This window comes from Phytophthora parasitica (assembly GCF_000247585.1).
Source record: "Phytophthora parasitica INRA-310 unplaced genomic scaffold supercont2.10, whole genome shotgun sequence".
Classification (NCBI taxonomy): Eukaryota; Oomycota; class Peronosporomycetes; order Peronosporales; family Peronosporaceae; genus Phytophthora; species Phytophthora nicotianae.
Window position 1 is genome coordinate 1,532,537 of NW_008648996.1, and position 10,893 is coordinate 1,543,429.

The 10,893-nt window shown below is 48.3% G+C and overlaps 4 protein-coding genes across 4 annotated transcripts; 2 read left to right on the top strand and 2 right to left on the bottom strand.

The window, feature by feature from the left end:
* Positions 1–1,288: 1,288 nt before the first annotated feature.
* Positions 1,289–1,781, top strand: PPTG_06997 (hypothetical protein; the record flags this gene model as incomplete). Its single annotated transcript, XM_008901054.1, has 2 exons — positions 1,289–1,538; positions 1,615–1,781. The coding sequence occupies 2 exons, from the start codon at positions 1,289–1,291 to the stop codon at positions 1,779–1,781; spliced, it is 417 nt and encodes a 138-aa protein (XP_008899302.1).
* Positions 1,782–2,749: 968 nt separating this feature from the next.
* On the top strand, positions 2,750–5,886 carry PPTG_06998 (hypothetical protein; the record flags this gene model as incomplete). Its single annotated transcript, XM_008901055.1, has 6 exons — positions 2,750–3,017; positions 3,986–4,128; positions 4,267–4,325; positions 4,530–4,825; positions 5,202–5,530; positions 5,866–5,886. The coding sequence occupies 6 exons, from the start codon at positions 2,750–2,752 to the stop codon at positions 5,884–5,886; spliced, it is 1,116 nt and encodes a 371-aa protein (XP_008899303.1).
* Positions 5,887–8,880: 2,994 nt separating this feature from the next.
* Positions 8,881–9,771, bottom strand: PPTG_06999 (hypothetical protein; the record flags this gene model as incomplete). Its single annotated transcript, XM_008901056.1, has 2 exons — positions 8,881–9,664; positions 9,733–9,771. The coding sequence occupies 2 exons, from the start codon at positions 9,769–9,771 to the stop codon at positions 8,984–8,986; spliced, it is 720 nt and encodes a 239-aa protein (XP_008899304.1). The 3' UTR covers positions 8,881–8,983.
* A 334-nt stretch (positions 9,772–10,105) lies between these two features.
* On the bottom strand, positions 10,106–10,825 carry PPTG_07000 (hypothetical protein; the record flags this gene model as incomplete). The annotated part of the gene is made up of 1 exon (XM_008901057.1): positions 10,106–10,825. The coding sequence occupies one exon, from the start codon at positions 10,823–10,825 to the stop codon at positions 10,106–10,108; it is 720 nt and encodes a 239-aa protein (XP_008899305.1).
* Positions 10,826–10,893: the final 68 nt, after the last annotated feature.

Genomic DNA, 10,893 nt, shown 5'->3' on the forward strand with positions numbered 1-10,893 from the left:
CTGTGCATCTTCTCAATCATGGCTTTCATCTTAACAAGCTCTGCAAGTCTCGCGCGCACCAACTCTCGTGCCAGCGTTTTCTGGTCCATCGTAGTGTAAGATCTCTGAAGTTTTGACAAGTGTGAATTCTGTGTAGCAGACATCTGCTTATCTGTGTGGAGCACAAATATGCATGTGGCACACATGATTGTGATATCTCTAAATTTAGAGTAAGTCTGGTGACGGACGCCACGTGGCACTCGTAATTTATAATAGATTACCGGGAAAGAGGTTGCGATAAGCCCTAAGGTTGCCACATTTTCTGTCGTGTTGTCGTAAATCAGGTTTCTTTAGGTTGCTGTAACGACATTCGTTATAAAACCTCATATGCGAAATAGCTTGCTATTATCAAAATCCGGGATGATAAGTCCTGACCAAATCGGGCAAATTGTATTCTGTATCATTCAGAATATGGTATCGAAAGGGTTAATGGTTGCCTCATCTCCAGTGATTTTAGGGCGGGGATGGTGAAGCTGCTTTAACACGGAACATGCAAATTAAGCCCAAGTATGAGAGATATGAAGGCGTTTGGCGGGTTACTGGCTGCTATTTCGCCTATAAGCAGGCGTATCGCTGCCGACGGGATCCAACACGTTGGTCAGCGGTGTACGGGAAAAGTTCACAATCTTAACCCTGTCGTGAACGCGGAAAATTCACCAATATTTTAATACTCTACAAATCAAGTTGTTAAGAGATGGAAGGTCGCAAAATGCCCCCTTTCATAAGCCAGGGCTCTAGCTATTAAGATATATATAGGTCAGAGTATCTGAGGGCTATTATAGTTGAAATAGGTACTATTTAGGCTGTTTCAGGATCTGATCGCACCAGAGGATGAAGAGGCGTAGCCCCGAACCACCAAAGCTTACTTGAAAACAATCCAGCTACCTACTACATTCCAATAGGTTATGAGCCCAAAATTTAACTCTTCCATCATGGAACCTCAAAACCCGTCAGTATTGAAGGATGCCTGGAACCTCGACTTCACAAAGCCGGAGGTTTATTGGCTGGGGACTGGTGACAGAAACATAAGTCGCCATCGAGGGATACAAGTGATATGGTCGCCGCAGCGGTCATGTCCTTGACGACGGACAGCGCGGCTTCGAGCTTGAACTGGAAGCGCCTGATGTAGTCGAACCGTTGGAAGTTTCTCACGACACAGCTTCAGTTCGCCGTGAAAGTTCTCTTTCGCCGTTCACCACCGGCTCAAATAGCCCCACTAACGCTGAATGCACTACTTGGTAAGCACGCAATGGGTACCAGCGGTGCTGGAGGGGCTAAGAACAAGAAGGAGAGATACCATAAGATTAGCAGTGTGGCTATGCCTCGTGCCATCTCCGGGCTCATCCGTCGTGGCGAACGAGTACAGACCAGCTTATTCAGCTCGCGGAGAAGTCACATTGCAAACGTGCTTAAAATCATTGCAGATGCCTACAGTGAACTGCTCACTTCAAATCGACGCAAGGCTCAGCAGCAACGACTGCCCTACGTTACGCCACGAAGTACGAAGTAGTGGGAGGATTCTATCGATCTCTCAAATCGTATATCAGTCTTTCCTACACAGCTACGGGCTGCCAGGCATCGCGGCCATGCATCTGCTGGCTTTCTCGTGCCTCATGAAGACTTATCGTGATCAGCATCTGCGAGTCGAGTACTTTGTTCGATTCGGCTTTGATGAGGTGGGCTCAGGAACTAATTGGAATTCCTCGAGTGCCTCATCTCAGAAGCCTTGGTTGGAACCCTGACAATGGCGGGCCACCCAGCAACCCCATCGTCTGCGAATGACGTTATGTCGAGCTGTGGCAAATTTCAGACTCAGAAAATGCCTCCTGGCGCCTAAAAGAGGTCGCGTTTTGTTCGACTCGGCGTTCCAGACAAAACGAATTGGATGATTTCGGTCGGTCCGGCGCAAGAGATCGCGCAAATCTGCTTTCAAGATATGCGCAAGCCAAACGTAGTTGCGCTGTATGAAAACTTGGCTGAGATTGCATCTCAGGGCATATCAACTGCAGTATTGCCACCAACTATAACACCAGTGAAACCAGCGACTGGGGAACCAGTATTGAATATTCATCAGTTGCTCCGGTTGGTGAAAGCCGAGTGGAAACTCGAACAAATGCGACGGGAGTGCCACCTCTTAGATGTATTCCGGTCGGCGGCGTGAATGGTGATGGGCTGCTGACTTTTGCCGACGTTACACAGATCGTGCTGTCGATCGATGCGTCCCAAATCTAATACGGAAACGGCAGCGGTGGCGAGTTCAATGTTACTCGGAAAAGACGCTGAAGGATGCCGCTGAACGCAACAAGTAAAAGATCTTCAAACATACTTCTTACAAGGCCACCGTGGTTCGCCTGCCAACCCTCTCTCGAAGACATGAAGCCTTATAGACACCAAAGTGTACTACGTCGTGCACTCGTCCGGTAAGGCGACTGGTGTCATGGACGGCATCTATTTGGCTAGTAAAAATGAAAATGAATTTAATTAACCTGGGCCATTTACGTACCGATACGGCAAACAATACATCTTCTACTTCTTTTTGTTGTGTTTTAGAGAGCACTGAAAACGGTTTATTCTACACAAAAAGTAGTTTACTGAAATTCAGTACTGTAGTAGATATTAAAAAAGATGGAAGAATACTTACCACCTGACGAAACGGAGTGAACTAGACGTGCCATCAAGGAAGACGAGTTATACTGTCGCAGCAGAGGCCATGTCCCCGACACTGGCAACGACAGGCAGCGCGGACACGGCTTTGGTTCTAACAGGTCCGGTAACTGCAGAGACTACAGCTAGCACGGCCACTGGTGCAGTTACGGCAAGTCTGGCTAGTGCGGCCACAAGTTCGCCGACGGCCAGCAAGGCGGCAAAGACGATTACGGGACCGGTTGGCACTGGCATGACTGCGACTGCTGCGCTGACAGTGAAATCAGCCACAGTAGAGGTGACGGCAGGACTTGCGGTTACTGCAGCAACTACAGGTAGTATGTGTCGACAGGATTGGCTAGTACGGCCACCGGCTCGCCGACGGCCAGCAAGGCGACAGTAAAAGCTATAACGGGGCCGGTTGGCACAGGCATGACGGCAATTGCAGCGCCAACAATAAACCCGGCCACATCAGCGGCGACGGCAGGATTAGCCGCCTAGGTCATTACGGTGACAGCAACGCCTACAGTAAGCACGGTAGAACCGGCTAGTACGATCATCGGTTCGTTGACGGCCAGCACAGCCACGGTCACGGCGACGACAAGACCTGCTGTCACGGCCATATCGGTGCCAACAGTACCAACCACCGGATCGCCAGTTGTCGAATGTAATGATCGGTTGGCAAGGCGCACAAGGGTTGCGCGGTCTAGCAGAGACCGGGTCTTACTGGCCATAACAGTAGCCGTAGAGGATCCGTCGCCAGTAAGTACGCAGCACAGCACGAAGGTACCAGAATCCGAGCTGGCGGAGAGGGTAACACCGCCGGCGACCGTGCTGTCACCTGCAATAAGATGTTCTGGGCTCCGTAAGGGAGAATGGAGGCAGTTGTCTCGACATGGATGGAAGAAACGAAAGCCAATTCCTTGCAAACACAACACCAACTTTTTGGTGCCTGGAAAAGGTGGACGACTATCTCATCTTACTCACGGCATCGATTATTCTGAAGGTATGTAACTAGTGTGTACAGCTTCGCACATATAACTATTCGTGACTGATGAAGAACTTGTGTACAGGGGAGGGCGAGGTGATGGCACACTTGAATAGCGCCGAGGCATCTGCAAGTTCAGTGATTAGTACAGAATAGACTGACACGCAGCCAGCTGCACCAAGACGTGAGGCCAGCGAACCTGATGGTGCTGTAGCCGATGCGGTCACTGCATTCGAAGCTGAAACCGTTTTGAACGCGATGCGAACTATCGAGCTTTCCCTCCTGTCAGTGATGATGACATAAATCTGTCCCCAGAAGATCTCGCTTGTGGTTACGGATCGGAGGAAGCATCGAACGACGAATCGGATGACGAAATGGAATTACCAGAACCAATGTGTTACGTCAACGAGGTGGATTCGAGTGACAGCGAAGATGGTGACGTGGATGTATCATTCGATGTTCCAGACAATACACTTTGCAGCATTGCGAGTGGTGGTTGGAAGCTTTTTGATGAGGATCATTCAGGAAAGTGATCACATGATTTTCATCTGATTCTGTTGTTTGGTAACTAACTGTACTTCTGTCATAATTTGTAGATCAACTGCTGCTCGGATGCCCCTAGCGACTACTACACAGGCTCGTGGGGACCAACAAGGTCAGCATTGCAGATTCACCGCTTGGATTATTTTTATTTTCTCCCGAAGGCACTGTGCATAAGGATCGCAACTGAAACAAATCGGTATTGAGAGCAATTGATCCCCACACTGGCTGAAGACAGACGAAATAAATTGCTTTGAGCACAGCAACGTGACCCAAGTGTCAGCGTCCCGTCGTCAGCCGATATTAAAGAAGGGCTCAGACGCTGCGCTCCAGTTCGGTCCCACGAGCTGGTCCATGCGATTGGCCTGTTAATCTCTAGCTCGTTGTGCCTGATGCGGGATGGTGTGGCAAAGCACTGGTCCACTACTGAGGACGGATCTGTACCTCATGGCACATGGGGCCGCTACGTGAAGCGCTCGCGATACGAAGATATTATCCGGTTTATTCATTTTAATGACAACGGAACCCTGACGTTCTTCACGACAAGGCTAGGAAGATCCGAAACAACGTTTCGCCGCGGGTACCGGCTCGCTCGTACTATCTCGTTTGATGAAGGTATGGTGTCGGAGTCGGATCGAAACGCACTCACAAACAACTTGTTACTCAAAAGGAAACTTTCGGACTGAAGGCATGTCCGCCGAGTGCGGAATCGCTGCATTTCTACCATCACTCTGCTAGCTAAGTTTCAAAAGAAGTCTTCAACTTCTCAGATCGTCTCAAAAGACGTTGCGGTCTCTAACATATGGTACCAAACAAGAGCAAGTACAACCCCCCAAGAATCTACAACAAGGAAAAACCGAGGAACTGGGGGTATCAAATTATATCTGATATGCTGTTCTATTACGGCGTACTGTGCGAGGCAAGGAAGCCGTTTGTGTTGTTTGTTTTTGAAACGACTTGTAATTGACATTCTCGAATTGCTATTGTGTAGGGTTGAAGCGTACTGTGGCAAAGAGCAAGTGGCTAAAGGGAATGTTGGTCCGTCATGTTCGAAATCTATCGAAAGTGCTGTGTGGGCAAAACGAGAAGCGACTAGTTATGACCGACAACTATTATTCCTGGGTCGCTCTGTTACTTAAGCTGTTGAGCATTGGATTATACCACGTTGGAACGGTGCGAACAAACAAACTGGGCTGGTGCAAGTCTATCCAGTACTCGCAAAAGAAACGACCGATGCACATTGCACGAGGATCATACCGCATCGCCCAATGCACAAGTCATCCAGAACTAGTGGCGCTGTCATGGATGGACTCTCGGCCGGTAAATATGCTTGCAACCGGATGTGGAACACGGCCGACATCCGTACACCGTACAGAGAAAAATGGCAGTATATCTGTGGTCCCATGCCCCACGCTTGTGACAGACTACCTTTCGGAAATGGGGGGAAGTGGACGTGCACGATCAGATCAGACTGCAAATATACTCTATTCAAAAGTCGGTGGCGTTGAGGAAGTACTACAAGCAGCTTTTCCTTGGCTTAGTGGATATGGTCATAACGAACGGATTTATTGTTCACAAAATCATACTGAAGCGAAAAGGAGAAAAACCAACTACTCACGCGAAGTACATGCGCCGTCTCCATAACGAACTCCTAGGACTACAAGCGTCCACTTTGAGAGTAATCTACTTGCCGAAGCCCTGGTGGCAAAGCCGCTGGTGATCGCGCCCCACAGAGTGGAGCAAGTTACTGAGAGGTATTCTAATCTATAGAAGTTGCGCCAATTCCTGTGCAAAGTGTTCTCTGTGCTTGGGACTGGAAAAAAAGGCAGAAACTACTTACGTGTGTTCCACATGCAGTGAAGAATGGGGTGGAAGGGTAGATTGTGCAACAAAGTGCGTCGAATTTCCGAAGGAAACACGCTGGGTTGTGCGCAAATTTGACATGATCGTTGGAAAAATAGATCCCAACTCTCCACTGCTGCTGCTAAAAGAAGTCGCTTTCGCTCCGGGAAACGTAACCGGCGTGATGAGGAATGCAAAGGCGATCAAGCATGACAACATGTTTGCAGCTCTGTTGATCGGGTATTTACTACTTCTACATTGGATTGCGGTAACGTGTCTCAGGGAAAAGCTTGCAACAAATGCGAATTGGTGTTGCATCTTATTTCCGTGGCAGAGTGTACTTTAATGAATCTCCCTCGTCATTACTGCAGTTTTGTGACTCATCATCGTGGCTGCCACCATTCTTGATGACATGATTGTATTTCCTGAGACAATTAGGGATGATGCAGTTACTACCGTGGAAGGAGACCTTCAGATTTGGGAAGCACTGTGTTAACTGGAGGGACCTGGTGAAACTGGACTTCGCTATGTCCTTATCCGCCACGCTTCTTATCATTGGTGTGTTGCAATTTATGTGGATATCGGCCTCTGTGGATGCGATCAAGCCGCCCCAGCGGCAAAATTCAAGGTGGAACTTACTTATGCGGTGTGGTATTTGACGAAATGACATGTTATAGGCATACCAGGCCATGCGTCACCCTGCCTTCAGCTAGTAATATCACTAGCAAAATATCGTCTTTTACTGAAATGAATTGAATACTAGGCTAACACTTTCTAGCCTTGTACATAGCAGTTTCACGATGAAGCACTTGCATTAAGGGTGCAGCTGAAAACGCTGAGCCCGGATAAAATCCTGTATTTGTCTGTGCGCTTCACCGTACATAGCTACTAAGCGTAGGCTAACATTGGTTTCTTCCAGAAGCTCAGTTAGGATTTCGGTGACCACTTCGAGGGGGAAGGGTGTATTGACGACCCACTTGGAGCGACAGCAGCGAAACACGATGTGTGGAGGTGCCGCTTGATGCTCTAACAGTTAATACAGAATAAGTTAACTACAGTATGATATAGAGTAGTTCGTACACAATAAGGGCTTACCGGATGATCTCGAAAATATGCTCCCACACGAGCACGAAGCCGAGCGTTTGCGCGACGCTGGAAATTTGGACACAAGTCGATTGGGTTGTCAGTTTCCGTGAAGTCAAAGAGCACCCCAACGGCAGCGGCCGCTTGTCTTGTGACGTATTTCTCTTGACCGGCGATAAAGCGAATCTCGTGGGCCCCCTACTCCATTAGCGGGTTGATTGTAAGCGCAAAACCGTGGACTTTGTTCTCCTCGGCGGGGGCCATCGTCACACGGTTCTCTTGCTCGTCGATCCTTCTGATTAGCTGTTGGTGAAGTCGCATGAGCTCGTTCATGCGGGCTTTCAGACTGTTCAGCTTGAACATTTTCTCTGTGTGGTGCACAGAAATAAGTTGAGCAATCTCCCTGTTCCTACGTTCATTTGCCTGTTCCAGACGCTCTATAGTGCGTTTTGCAGCGCGTAGCTCGCATCATAGGGACCGATTTTCTGCCCGAAGGACTTGTACGGACATGAAAGTGGCTGGGTAGCTTTTAGTACGCGATTTCCACTGAGGGTGAGCAGGGAGCGGAATGGGTAGCTGGAAACTGACTCTAAGCCCATGAACGCATTTAAAAGGATATCATCTTTTGAAGGACCATAGGGTAAATTTACCCAATCATATTCTCGCGATGTTGTCCAGTTTTTGGTACTTTTCGCGCGCTTTTTCAAACCACTTTCAAACAGAAGATTCTCCTTTGAAACTTAGCCATAAATTTTTAAAGATTACCGCTATTCTGTGTCATACAGAATATAACTCGGGGTTGAAATGGTTAATTACTACGAAATTAGCTGACCAAATGGCATAATTAAGGCTGAGAGGGAATAGAAATAAGCTAGAATACTCGCGGGAGAATTACTGAAAGACACAATACATGTAATATCATGTAATTTATTGGTGTGGTGTACAAAAAACCAAATCCTCATAATTAGAGGAATATATTCAAACACACACAACCTCTAGGAACACACAAAAGTGGTTAGTGGTTACATAACACATTATTAGAAGACAAGTGATTGGGTGCCAGGGGCCGTAGCAAACCTGGGCTGGTTGCCTGCGAAGTAGGGCCTCTCGGTATTTGCGTAAGCGGGCCCAGAGATGAGCTCACCAGCAAACGGACCCGGTGCACTTTCCAGTACATTCTTTTTCTAAAGGGGGGTCTAGGGGCGCAACCCGCAGTTTGCTTTTAGTAGAGCGCTGTCCATAGTTGTGTGTTTTGGATTTGCTCTCCCGTAATTTAGATGGACAGAACAGTAATTTCAATTAAACGAACTTGTGGCAATACTGATAGTCGGGGGGAGGGACGGACGAGCGATTATAGTCTAGGTTTTAGCAAAGACACAGTAGGCTCGTGACATCTCCGAATGGGTAGAGATAGAAATATGGTATTTGCGGCTAAAGTGGACTATTGACAAGTGATACCACAAACGAGGATGTTGGTGGCTCACTTGAGCAAGTTAATGTCAAGAACCAAGTAGCAGCATAAGTGAGGGAGAAGGGGCGTATTGCTGGAAGTATTCGTGGATCTTTTTGCTACCGTTGTGAAATCTCGCAGCTATGCTTTCGAAACTAAGTTCTGACGCTGTCGACGAGCATCAGCACTCGTCAACGTTGAGCAATTCGAAGTATCAACTCAAAGGGTCACAACGCTGTGCTTCTCAAACTACGGTAAATCTACGAACGAGACGAAAAACATCTACTAAGTATTGTCCTACTCGTCTATCACCCTTCTATTATAGTGTGTGTTGCCTCTTTGTCCCCATGTATTATATTCGAATATGGGTTAATTTAGTGAAAATCTCGAAGTACAAATTAACACATATTGGCGTTATTGTCATCGAGCAAGATATCTGCTAGAACGCTCCACATTTCTCCATTTTCAGCTTCAAGTGAACGGAATCTTGATATTTCCACATCAGGTGAACCGAGTACGGGTAGAACTGACGCATTTGCACTCGATAAAACCACCCCATCCACATCAAGCACCTGTTGTGGGGGCGACAAAGCTACGTTTTCTTGGCAATTCTCTTCGTTCTCAAACTCAAGCCTGCGATTTTGAAATTGAGCCGAGTTCCACCGATTCTTGACTGCGTTATCTGTACGTCCAGGCAAACTAGCTGCAATTCGCGACCACGCATTCCCCAACTCACGCTGTTGAGTCGCCAATAGTGCGTCTTCTTCAGCTGTCCACGCTCTACGGTTGATAGAAGGGTCTAATTGGTTACACCATCGATCGCGGCATTGCTTTGCAGTCCGGCCAGATATATAAGAAGCCACGATGGGCCACTGACCCGCACCATGACAACCTACTGTGGAACGTAACAGCTCGTCTTCTTCAACGCTCCACGACCGTCGAGTCAACGGAGTCAATCGGTTCTGCAGTTCGTCCCAGCGCATCGAACACGCAGCTTCAGATCGATTCGGGATTATCGCAGCAATGGAATCCCAGCGACGTGCTCCGTGGCGGCTTATAGCACCACGAAGCAAGTCGTCCTTGTGTTAAAAAAAAAAACGCGGTTAGTTATCTAAACGACCAAAAAATTGTACAACAAAGAACATACTTCATAAGGAGTCCACTCCGTTGATGCAGAAGCTTCCATTTTTGAATTTACGCAGTGACAGCGAGCACATTCAGCAGATCAGAGCGGGAGTTTTGAGTTGAAGCTGCTTGCGCGGTCAGTGGCGTGAATGGGAGTGGCAACCTCCTCGCACCTCCATGACGGAATCCGAATAAAATTTCGTGCGGCAGCGTCCTTCAAGAAGAAGAAGCCGGCGTTTTGTTTCAATTTGCTGTAAAAACGTTGCTGTATACCGAAAACTCCTTACTGAGACAGAGACGAGAACTCCGTTTTGTTCCAAATTCCAAAAACGATCAATTCGAATTTGGTAGATATTAACTAGCATTGCGTGCCTATCTTTTGGTCACACTTAAACTTAAATAACGCAGTGCTTTCGCGTCGTGAGTTTGCTACGGATCGAGTTAAGCATCAGCAGCGAGCGACGGGGCATCCGACGTATACTCTCGAGTCCCGAAGACTTGGCGGTGGACGCAGCGTGACGTTGCTCTGGGGTTGAAAGCCGCCAATTGTCCAGCCTCTCGAGGTCGATCTGGCACACGGACGATGCCCTCGAGGACGAAGCAACCGAGTCTCTCGGAGTTCCAGGTACTCGAGGGGTACATGGAGACCCTGGAAAAGGCTCCGTCGGCGTGCCGTCGTGATGCGCTTCCACCACCGCCGTGTCTTGCGATTCCCGTCCACCAAGAACTGCCAATGGTTCCAGTGGCGATGTCACTTGTTGCGAAGGCGCTGGAGATTGCCACACATTTTTCACGTGGTTTTCACTTGGCATTTGCCGTTTTGCCACAAGGGGGGTGCGTTCGGCACCAGCACCTGCACGCAGCCTCATAAACCGACTGCTCATGGATTCCGCTCGCCAACACGCGAAAACTTGCTCGTCCGACCGACTTTTGTTCAGCGCGCACATGGCACAACACACGCGTTGGCCAGCCACCACTTTGTCCAATGCGGCAATTGTGGCGTCTTCCTGATCTGGAACATTTTCGTCCAGATCGTCGAGACTTGCAATAGTCAACGTGCTGATCTGTCCGAATGATTCGTCATCTGATTTTTTGTCCTCTTCGATCTCAAACATGAACGACTCGGAAAACGTTTTTGCCAAAGGCCGGTTGCTTGTGGGTGAGTTAAGAGCTTCTTTTGCAC